Source organism: Petaurus breviceps, unplaced genomic scaffold, assembly GCF_028583685.1.
Source record: "Petaurus breviceps papuanus isolate PSGF00001 unplaced genomic scaffold, PetGlider_PUasm1.0 208, whole genome shotgun sequence".
Classification (NCBI taxonomy): Eukaryota; Metazoa; Chordata; class Mammalia; order Diprotodontia; family Petauridae; genus Petaurus; species Petaurus breviceps.
The window spans coordinates 23,265,931-23,277,052 of record NW_027185852.1 but is presented as its reverse complement, the minus strand read 5'-3'; the positions used below and the strand labels follow the sequence as shown (position 1 = coordinate 23,277,052).

At 49.4% G+C, this 11,122-nt stretch overlaps 1 protein-coding gene across 2 annotated transcripts in view; it reads right to left on the bottom strand.

Moving 5' to 3' along the window:
- Positions 1-3,121: 3,121 nt before the first annotated feature.
- Positions 3,122-11,122, bottom strand: part of SLC1A7 (solute carrier family 1 member 7) — an 84,867-nt gene continuing 76,866 nt past the window's right edge. The window contains exons 7-11 of one of the 2 annotated variants that reach the window (XM_069093316.1): positions 10,009-10,242; positions 7,657-7,851; positions 5,929-6,063; positions 5,249-5,351; positions 3,122-3,355 (exon numbers count right to left, since the gene is read on the bottom strand). In XM_069093316.1, the coding sequence (XP_068949417.1) occupies positions 3,122-3,355; positions 5,249-5,351; positions 5,929-6,063; positions 7,657-7,851; positions 10,009-10,242 (901 nt within the window). The remainder of the gene's footprint in view (positions 3,356-5,248; positions 5,352-5,928; positions 6,064-7,656; positions 7,852-10,008; positions 10,243-11,122) is intronic. The other variant, XM_069093318.1, reaches the window with a different exon arrangement.

Genomic DNA, 11,122 nt, shown 5'->3' with positions numbered 1-11,122 from the left:
GATGCAGGCATGGCCCTACCAGAAGCCAGTCAGGGGGCCCGTGTCTAGGTATACGTGCTTTTCTCTCCCAGGTATCTATCTTTTGTGTTCCAGCCACCATTGACACCTCTGACCCAACAAGGCTCTCAGCAAGGCACTATCATTACAGACTCCCCCGGCGGCCACCCAAGGCTTTCTGTACAGGTCCAGTGATGGACAGTTTCTGTTGTCTTGAGGACCAGCCCAGCTAAGTCTGAAGACAGTCAACACCATGCTGGTTAAAGAGGGATGGAGTTTTGGGTTCCAGCCTTTCTCTAAGGCTTTCTGATAAACCTTAGAGAAGTTGTGATCTGTATCAGGGGAGAGAGTACCCACCCCAGAGAAATCACAGTTGGTTAAGGATCACTGGACACGGGGAATTGGACATTGGCAGATCTCTACTAACATGTCAGATCGTCCCCTGGGCTTCTTACCATTGTGAGCAAGAACACCCAGGGCAGGCTTGAGGAGCGCTCAGCCAGGGGCTCTTCCATATTCTGAGTCATTCCCCAGAGCCCAGTCTGACAATATTAAGAACTGACCCAGCACGTTTCACACAATGGTTCTGAAAGGGATGTGGGCATTTGAGGTGGACTTCACATCTGCCTGGGTGAGCCTCAGTTTCCTCCTCTGTAAAATAATGACTAGATGACCTCTAAGAACCCTTCTAGCCCTGGGACTAGGATCCCATGTAAAGACCTTTACAGAAAGATAATTAATGTGAACCTGGGTCACCTGGAGAGGGTCTGAGCTCCCAGGAAAAAGAAGGTGAGGGTCTCATTGTCCTGCCACCTGGAGTACTGGGCTCAGTTCTGGGCACCATGGTTTAAAAAAGCTTCTGTAAGCTGGAGAGTGTCCAGAGAAGGTGAACAAGATGGTGGAGAACCCTAGCTCAGTAGTCATATGAGGATGAATGGAAGGAAATGGGGGTGTTTAGCTTGGAGAAGACTGGGGGAATGAGAGCTGTCCTCAAGTATCTAACAGGCTGTCAATGGAAGGGTTCTGGCCCCAGAGGGCAGAACCTAAAGCCCTTGGTGGGGGGGGAGACGGAAAGGAGCACACTGAAGCTTGGGGTCAGGAGAGCCTTCCCAACAAGAAGAGCCGTCCCAAAGTGGAACAGGCAGTGGGTTTCCCCTCACTGTAGGCCTTCAGGCAGAAGCTGGACCACAACCTTGAAAGGTGTGTTAGGGTAGCAATTCCTTTCATGTATGGACAGGATTTGATTGGCGCTGAGGGCATCCATCCAGATATTTCTTAGGGATGGTGAACTTTGCTCAGTAGTTTATCTCAGGGCACTCAAGGTCAGTGGAAGCCTTCATACCCTAATGGAGAAGAGGAAAGTCCCAGTAGTGGGGGATGGAGCAGATATTGCCTAGACCTTCCCCGGTGAAGCTTCTGCTACTATGTTGGGATCCAGACTTTCTGTGTCTTATGGAAAGAGACCAGGGGTGTACCTGAGAATGTTTAACAACCAGCTTTCCAAAAATGCACAACACACTTTTAAATTTAATCTGCAATATTAACATTTTCCCAATGCTACCAACTTCCAGAGAGAGAGAGAGAGAGAGAGAGAGAGAGAGAGAGAGAGAGAGAGAGAGAGAGAGAGAGAGAGAGAGAGGTGATAAATTGAGGTATATATTTTTTTCCAGACATGGCTAATGTGGGAATTTGTTTTGCTTCACTATACAGTGGCACAGTAGCCAGAGCACTGGGCCTGGAAGACCTGAGTTCAAATCCAGCTTTACACTCTGACTAGCTGTATGATCTTGGGCTGCTAAACCTTTGTCTGACTCAGTCTCCCTAACTATAAAATGGTGATAATGGCAGCGCCTTCCTCCCAGGGTTGTTGTGAAGATTAAGGGAAAAAATACTTGTAAAATGCTTAGCACAATGCCTAGGCCATAGCAGGTGCTTAATAAAGACTTTTAAAAATAAGAGTTTTGTTTTTCTTGTTCTCTTATTGGGGGGGAGGCATAGAGGGAGATGGGAAGGAGAGAATTGAGAGCTGAAAATGTGATACAAATGAATTTTAAAAATTCTTTCCATCATTTCCTTAAGTCCTCTAGGCAATCAACAAGACAGCATATGCCCTCCTTGATGCAGAGAATTAGCAGATTTCCAAGATGTGAAAGCACATACTAAAAATTTAACAATGGACTCTCCAACCAGTTTAAGCTGTCACCAGGACTGTCCTTAGCGCAATACCTAGAATATAGTAGGTGCTTACTAAATGTTCATTGACTGACTCCACAGCTAGATCTCTACCCACCAACCAGGCTCCTGTTCCTCCTCCCCTTCCTCTCCTTGTCCACCATCACCTCCCACCCTCCCTATTCCTGTCTTCCCTTCATGTTCAAATATCCAGGCTTTTTCCCAAGCTTCAGTTTTATTATAAATACACTCCCACAAAAATCAGGAGCATTTTTGTCCTTGTCCTCACAACGCAAATGCCTATCCCCACCTTTTCCTTTAGCTCCAAGATGAGGCCTGGGGTTCAGGAGCCAGAAAATCTCCAACTGTTGTCAGAAGAGACAGAGGGACTGCTGGGCTGGATATCTGGAGGCCCCACTTTCAGAAGTCCTAAGAGCCAGCCTGCATTCAGGCCTCCCAATCAGGGAGCACCTGCCAGAGCTGAAGGGGAGCTTGGAGCTGGTGGCCTCTCACCTGTAGAATGCCCTTGGGCAGAACAAATCACCATGGTAGAAGGTCCTGGAGCCCCAGCTCTGTATCAGAAGGCCACGGCTCCTCCCAGGCTTCTCTCCCCTGGCCCTGAGGCACTCCCAGTTTCTGTCAGGGAGCTGCTTTGGCTGTGGCCAGGGTCCCTGATGAAGCTGCCAGCAAAGAGTGGCTTAGGGGCTGGGGTGTCTAGGACCCAGGAATCACAGAGGTCTGAGCTGGGCAGCCCTAGGGAAAAGAGGCAGGTGTTCCTTTACCAAGATAATGCCCCCAAGCCAGTGGAGCCAAGCAAGGCTGAGTCCACTGCTTCCCAATGCAGAGAGAGCAGGGACTTTCCTGGGGCATCACTGACTGCCTGGCCTTCAGAGCCCCGGAGTCCAAGAAGAGGCCTCCCCATGGCGCTGGGGGCACGTTGGCCGGAGGCTGCCTAGACGTTGGTCTCCAGCTCATTGATCTCGATGGTGCAGTGATCGGTGCTGGGCAGGGACTGAGTGGGTTCATCATCTTGTTCCACTTGCACAGGGACATGATGAGAGAGAAGGGCCGTGTCCAGGGCTGGCCCATGGGCCCCTGTCATGCTCTTCACGCAGCCATTTCTTTGCGATGCCACGATCTCTTCCAAGCTGACAGGCTTGGTGTCACAGGGTGGTGGCTTCTGGCCCTGGAGGGAGAGAACGGGAATCGGGAGGCAATGAGTCTCAGGGGTAGCAGCAGGAGAGATTGGGGCTAGACACCAGAGGGATGAGGCTTGTTTGGCTTGGGCTTGAAGGACAGAACAAGGAGCAGTGAGAGGTTACAAGGGGTCAGACTTTTGATCCAGAACAAGAAAGTGGAGCTGTCCAGCCATAAGGGAATGGTGGCCTTGGTAGGGTAGGTAGTGAGTTTCCCCTAGCATGGAAGGGATGACTCCCTTCCATGAAGGCTGAAGGCTGGATTCCCTTTTGTCAGGAAGTTATGGGGTGGGAATTCTTACGTAGAGGTTGAACTGCCAGCTCTCAGATCCCCCAGTTGGGGAGAACCCACATCTTTGAGGAGTTGAGAGAGTGGTAGAAAAAGCTCCATCTGGGAGTGGAGACTTGGGTCCAGTCCTTGTCCTACTTCTAATGAACTGGGTGACCTTGGACAAGTCACTTCTGTTCTCTCAGGGCCTCAGTGTTCTCATTTGTAGAACAGGAATGATAGGAGTTGCCTGTCCACAGGGTAATTGAGAGACTCATGTGAGCTGGGGCCCCTTACAAAGCTCTGTAATCCATTACAGCACCCCAGCTGGTCAGGTTGGGCATGGGCCTCAGTGGGCACCTGGACCAACCCCCTCCCTGAGTGGGAATCCTTCCTACAAGACATAAGACAAGCCATCATCTTGCCTCAGTCTGAAGGACTCCAATGATGGGGAGCTCACTCCCCATTAAGTGACTTTGGGGGTTTGCTCTCTTGGTAACAAGTTTTTCCTTTCCTCTTTCCTCCTCTCTGATTCTTGAATGTCCATATATCTTGTAAAGCCGAACACCCTCCAGAAAGCTTTCCCTGATCTTGAATGTTGGAGAAGGAAATGGCAAAGCACTCTGTTATCTTTGCCAAGAAAACCCCAAATGGGGTCATGGAGAGTCAGACATGACTGAAAATGACTGAACACTAAACCCCTCTAATGCACGTGTCACGTCCTTTCTCCTGGCGCTTTTTGTCCTGTCTTGTCCTCCAATTAGACTGTCTGATCCACGAGGATAGGGATGCTCTCTGAGCCAAGCTTGGTGTCTCTGCCCGCAGCCAACACATCTGGAATTCTGTAAAGGCTCCTTGAATTTGTCATTAAGCGGTCACTACCCCCCTGCGCTTATGGAGTACTTTAAACTTGGGAGCTATTCTCAGCAGTGCAGTGATCCAAGACAATCCCAAAGGCCTCATGATGAAGCGTACATACTCTCCGCCTCCAGAGAAAAAGCTGGTATTGACAGAGCACAGATGGGCTATTTTTCACTTTCTTTCTTTCTTTTTTCTTTTATTTGAGTCTTCTGGTACAAAATGACTAATATGGAAATGTTTTACATAATTGCACATGTATAACCTCTATCTGATTGCTTACCACCTCAGGGAGGGTGGACGGGAGGGAGGGAGAGATAGAATTTGGAACTCAAAACTTTAAATAAAAATGTTAAAAAATTTAAAAAAAAAAGAAATTAAGTCCTTTTCTGATCTGTTTTCTCACCTGAGCCCAGACCAAGCCTGTGTGGCTGCTGGGCATAAACATTTCCATTTGACTGAGAACTGAGACCTAGAGAAAAGGGAGAAAAGTGCCCAAGGTCACATAGTAAGGTGGTAGTAGAGTCTGGGTCTCAGTCCTGAACTCTGACCACTACCCCACACTGCCTTTTACAGAATTATTACTATTATTATTTTCTTAAGAACAAGAAAGAAGGGAGTTTTGATATCATTGAGTCTAACCCACTGGATTTACCAATGAGGAGACCAAGAGCCAGGCTTGATGGGAACTGATGGGATGACCAGGCCTGGGTTCAGGCAGAGGATGGGAGTGAAGAGATTTGAGCCCCATTCTTACCTCTGTGCCTACATCTCGGGCAAAATCCTTCCGGCAGATGTGAGCCATGATTCCAGCAGCCAGTGCGTCACCCAGGACATTGATCATGGTCCGGAAACGGTCTCTGATAAGCCAAACCAGAGACTTCAGGACCAGGGGCCAGAGCTCCTGCTCCCTAGGCCTTCAGTCCATCAGAGGGGTTCTATCCCAAAGTAACTAGGTCCTTCTCTGGTACCTTTGCTCTCTGGGTTAAAATGTTTACCAAGCTAATGAACAAGGTAGGCAATGTGGTGAGGGTGGGAGGAGAGTGCTGGACCTCCTGAGGACAAACTGCTGGGCAAGGACTCCAGAAGCAACCACTGGCTGACCAACAATATGTGTGCTAGCCACATGCTATCTGCTCTTTAAAGCAGGTCAGACGGTGTCCATTTGGCAAAGCTTTGTAAGTTTTTGTTTTAAAGAAATCTCCCAGGCCTTCGGACACTGAGATGGGCCCTTTGGGGGCCAAGAGGACATTCCCAGAACCCAGAAAAATACCATGAGGGAAACTGTGCCACCCCCCTATGGGTAAATCCAGCACCGGCTGGGGAAAGGCCAAGGGGCGGAGGTGTCAGGGGCTCAGGCCATGGTTCTGCCTAAACCCCAACACAGTTTCCAAAGAAGACTCTCCCTACCCTTTCCAAAGAAAATGGGTGACTCACAGGGCCCAGTCAACAGCAATGATGAGTGTGATGTCATCAGTGGGCAGCCCCACGGAGGTGAGCACGATGACCATGGTGACCAGCCCTGCCTGTGGGATCCCCGCTGCTCCGATGCTGGCCGCTGTGGCGGTGATGCTTGAGCAGGAAGGAAGAATAGAAGGCCAGGGCCCATCAGAAAGCCCAGCTCTCAGGGTGCCACGGCCTGGGACACAGGAGCCCCCAAGAGGAGAGGGAGGACTGGCCAGCGCTGCCCTTGTGACAGCCCAGCCCTCGGGGGTTCTCTGAGTGAAGGCCTCAGGTAGCTCTCGGCAGAGCCCAAGGCACAGGATGCCCCAGGGGTGCATGGGGAGAGTCATCAGGTGACTAGGTGTGCTATTGGACTACAAAAGGCACCTGTGCAAGGAAGGCTCCCTAGAACCTTAGCTAGGAAACACTAAGAGCCGGGCAGGGACTGGTCTCAGGGTCAGGTTTTTCTGAACTCCATCAAACTGAGAAAATCATGCCAATAACAAGAATAGCTCCCATTTCTATTATACTTTAAGGTTTACAAATGACCCAGCTTTGGGATACAGGAAGTAGGAAGGTTATTAATTTATAGATTCAGAAAAACCTGAAAGACTAGAACTAGCCGATCTATTGGGTCCCTCCAGCTCTAGAGCTAGGCTCCTATGATGTATGAAGATATGACTAGACCCAGGCTTCCAGGCACCAGCTCCACGGCTCTCCACTAGTGCAAGCTGCCATGAGAATTTGGAGGACAGAGAACCCACATGGCAGGTTCCCCATGAATGGGAGGCTGAGGGGAAGTCCTTCCCCTCTCAGGTCTCGGCTTCTTGGTCTGTGGAATGATCAAGTTGGACTGGATAGGAGTTAAGCTCTCTCTCTGCTCTAAAATTCCCTGTTCTAAGTTCCCTCCCAGCTCTGACATTTCCTGTTCTGAGCTTCCTCCCAGCTCTGATTTTTCCTGTTCGAAGACCCTTCCCAGCTTTGATACAACCTATTCTAAGTTCCCTCCCAGCTCTGACATTCCCTCTTCTAAGCTTTCTCTCAGACCAGACATTCCCTGTTCTAAGCTCCCTCCCAGCCCTGACATTCCCTGTTCTAAGGCCCCTCCCAGCTCTGATTTTGGGGTTTCTCCCAGTCCCAACTTTCCCTTTTTTGAAGGTCTCTCCTGGTTTTTTTTTAAGCAATTGGGGTTAAGTAACTTGCCCAAGGTTACACGGCCAGCTTTTTGTGTGTGGGTATTAAGTATCTGAGGCCAGAACCGATCCTGGGTCCTCCTGACTCCTGGGCCGGCTCTCTTACTCACTGCACCACCTAGCTGCCCCAGTCTCTCCCAGATTTAAGATTCATGTTCTAAGGTTCCTTCCTTCACTGTCTCTATTCTAAGGTCCCTTCCAATGTTACCACTCTATTTTCTATAGCATCTCTTTCAGTAGAATTGTAGACTTTAAGATAGTTTCTAATTAGGATTTTCCTAGCCCGAAGCCTCAGCTAGCTTTAACTTTCTGAGCTCTGTGTTCTACAGTTCTCTATTCTAGGGTCCCTCCCAACTTTGACACTTTATGTTCTAAGGCCCTGGGCAGTGCTGATCTTCCTGTTCTGTGTTCTAGGGTCTCGGCTATCTTTAACATTGTGTGGGTTCGTGGTTTGCCATAGTGGGCAGGGGGAGGGACCTTGACTCTGCTCTTCCCCTCCCCCCCTGAGTATGGGGCAAGGAGTTGGCACCTGATGGTGATGATCTGGCCAAAATCCAGCTCGTAGTTGTTGACTTGGGCGATGAAGATGGCTGCCACAGCTTCGTAGAGGGCCGTGCCATCCATGTTGATGGTAGCACCCACGGGAAGCACAAAGCGGGCGATGCGCCGGTCAATGTGGTTGTTTTCCAGCAGGCACTTGAAGGTGATGGGCAGAGTGGCCGAGCTGTGGGAAGGGAGGCGGCTTCGAATCTTGCTTGCTGACCACCAGAGCTCTGGAGAGGAGCTCACCACCCCCAGGCATTGCCAGGTTCTGTGGGGTGGTCCAGAGCTCCCTTGGGGTCTGAACCAGACTGGCCTCCGCCCCAGGATGACTGCCCTGCAGTCTTCTGACACTCTTGCTTTATCCTTTTTGGTTTTTTTTTTTTGCTTTTTTTTGGAGGGCAATTGGGGTTAAGTGACTTGCCTAGGGTCACACAGCTAGTTTTTTTGTTAAGTGTCTGAGGCCGGATCCGAACCCAAGTCCTCCTGATTCCAGGGCCGGTGTTCTATTCACTGCGCCACCTACCTGCCCCTCCTGCCTTATTCTTTGCATATGTGGTTGTTTGCATGTCCTCTCCCCGACTAGAATGGGAGCTCCTTGAAGGCAGAAGTCATGTATTTGTCTTTCTTTGGGTCCCCATTGCTTACCACAGTGCCGGCTGTGTAGCTACACAGCAGGTACTTGCTAAATGCCTGTGGACTGACTCCCTAACCTTCTTTGCTTCCCCGTTAGACCTATGGGAGATGTGCTGCAGGGTCAGCCACAAATAGGTTTTGTGTGAACATAGTGAAGCAAAGGTGTGCTTGCAGAACTTCAGAGCTGGAAGGCACTTCCCAAGCCATTGGCCAGCAAATCCCCCTGGAAACTGAGAAGGAATCCACATCATAGTGTACTTAACCAGTCCTCCTTCACCCTTGTCATGAACGCCTCCAGGAACAGGGAGCTCACGAGTGCCCAGGCTGTTCCATTCTCCTCGGGGCCAGCTTTCCTGGTTAGGAAGTCTTTCTTCATGTCCCACTTAAATTCACCTCCCTGTAACTGTTCTTTCTCCTTCACTGTCCATTGCTCCTGGTTCCACTCTCTGGAACAAGGCCAATCTCTTTTTCACAAGACAAATTCTTAAAGATGGCTCCCACGTCCTGCCCCTCCCTCTCCAAGTCTTCTCCTATCCGGGCTAAACTTCTCTATTTTGTTTGACCCATCCTATGATACAGACTCAAGGTCCTTCACCATTCTGGCTGCTCTCCCATAGCCACTCTCCAGTTTATTAATGTCCTTAAACTGGAGAGCCCAGAACTAAATACAAGCCTTCTGATGAGGTCCAATGAAGGCAGGGTCCACCAGCATGACTCCCTCCCTACTCCTGAAGCTCTGCCCCTCTTCACATAGCCCAGGACTGCTCTAGAGTCCTTGGCCACCATCTTGCAATGCTGACTCCTGTTGAACTTGTGGTCTTGTTCAGAACAACTGCCATCCAACCACTCCCCACTCATACTGTTCTTGAAGTTGTGAAATTTGTGAAGTTGATTCTTTGAACCCAAGTCAATGGTCTGGCTCCAGGAAGATCCTCTCAGGCCAGATCGTAGACTTGGCTTCAGTGTATTTGTTTTCCTTCTCAGACCCCCTCCCCCAAGTGGCATTCTATATTCTAAGGCTCCTCTCATCTCTGACATTCTCTGTTCTAAAGGTTCCCCCATCTCTAACATTCCTAGTTCTAAGACACCTCCCAACCCTGACATTCCCTGTTCTAAGATGCCTTCCAACTCTGACATTTTCTGTTCTAGAGTTCATTCTACTTCCATCCTCCTCAGATGCACCATTCTCTGAGTCCAGGAGTCTAGGTCTGGAGCCACAGGCCAAGGGTGGTGGTTGCCATGGCAGCAAGAGCTGCCTTTAACCAGCCCCAGCTGCCTGGGTCTAATGAGGCCAGGACCTTAGCCAAAGGCCCAGCTCCTTTGGAGATGGCTTCTTCTGCAAGCACAGACTGGCCCCAACCTCTCAGCAGCACTCCAATCAGAAGAAGCCCCTCCCATGCTCTCCCCCTCATTCTTACTCCCTTCCAGCTCTATCTTATGACTTGGAAGCAGAGGACTTTGGGACTTTGGGTTCAGTCTCTCTCTTGCTGCATACTAGCTGTGTGTCCTTGGCAAACAAGCCTTCTAACAGAACTGGCCAAGAGGAGGTTCAGCTTTAAGACTTGAAGATTTTGTGAAGCTGAGACTGTCATTCTGTGGTTCTAGGACATGAGAATTCTAAATAAAATTCCGTGGGTCTGAGATTCTAAGGGCCTCATATACTTGGAACCCTAAAACCCAGGGCGCTTTAAGCCTACGGTTCTACCTGGAAGATGTGGCCAAGGCAATGAGCAAGGCTTGGAGGACGCCCCGGATGAAGACAATGGGGTTCTTTTTGGTGATGACAAAGTACAGCATGGGGAGGATGAGGAGTCCATGCACCACCAAGCCACAGACCACGGTGACGGCATAGAAGCCAAGCTTCTTCCCGATGGCTGTGGGGTCGTCCATCTCCAGGATCTTCCCAGCAATGAGGAACACGATGCCGAAGGGGAAGTACCTATGAGAACATGGCCGGCACTTCTCATTCGGTGGTCTTGATGCCACCTCCCACCTGGGCATTCTTCCCTGAGCACCCCCAGCCCACTGGGCTCTCTCTGAGGTTCTAAGAGAGCTTGGGCAGTTTTGATTGTTAGGGCATCTCCTCAATGGGCACCGAGCAGAAAAAAAAAACCTGCATTTACTGGGTTTTGTCTTGTTTTTTTTTTTTACTGTTCAGTAGACATAGACTGATGAAATTGAGAGGGAACCTTAGAATGTGGAATGTAAGAGTTTGGAGGAACAAAGAGTGTCAGAGTAGAGAGGGGACTTTGAATAAAATATAACGAAGACTCAGACATAGGCATTACGCATACTATTAATCCCCATTTACTGATGAAGAAACTGAGGCACAAAACCCAAGGTCGCATTCATCAAGTATCAGAAGCAGGATTTGAACTTTGGCAGCCAGGTGGCAAAATGGATAAAGTCCTGGACCTAGAGTCAAGGAGACCCAAGTTCAAATCCTGACTCGGTTACTTACTAACTGTGTGGTCCTGGACAGCTCTTCTAACTTCAGTTTCCACATTTTCAAAATGGGGATCACAATAGTACTTATCTCCCAGGGCTTTTATGTGAATTAAGTGATATAATATTTGTAAAGAACTTTGTGAACCTCCGATATCTATAGAAATCTTGGTTATGGTGACAGTAACGATGATGAAGGTAATGGTGGTGATAATGGCGATGAAAGTGATGGAGATGATGATAATGATAGTGATGATGGTGATGAAGGTGATGGTGATGATGATGATGGTGATGAAGGTGATGGTGGTGATGGTGATGATAGTGATAATGGTGATGAAGGTGATGGTGATGATGGTGATAATGGTGATGAAGGT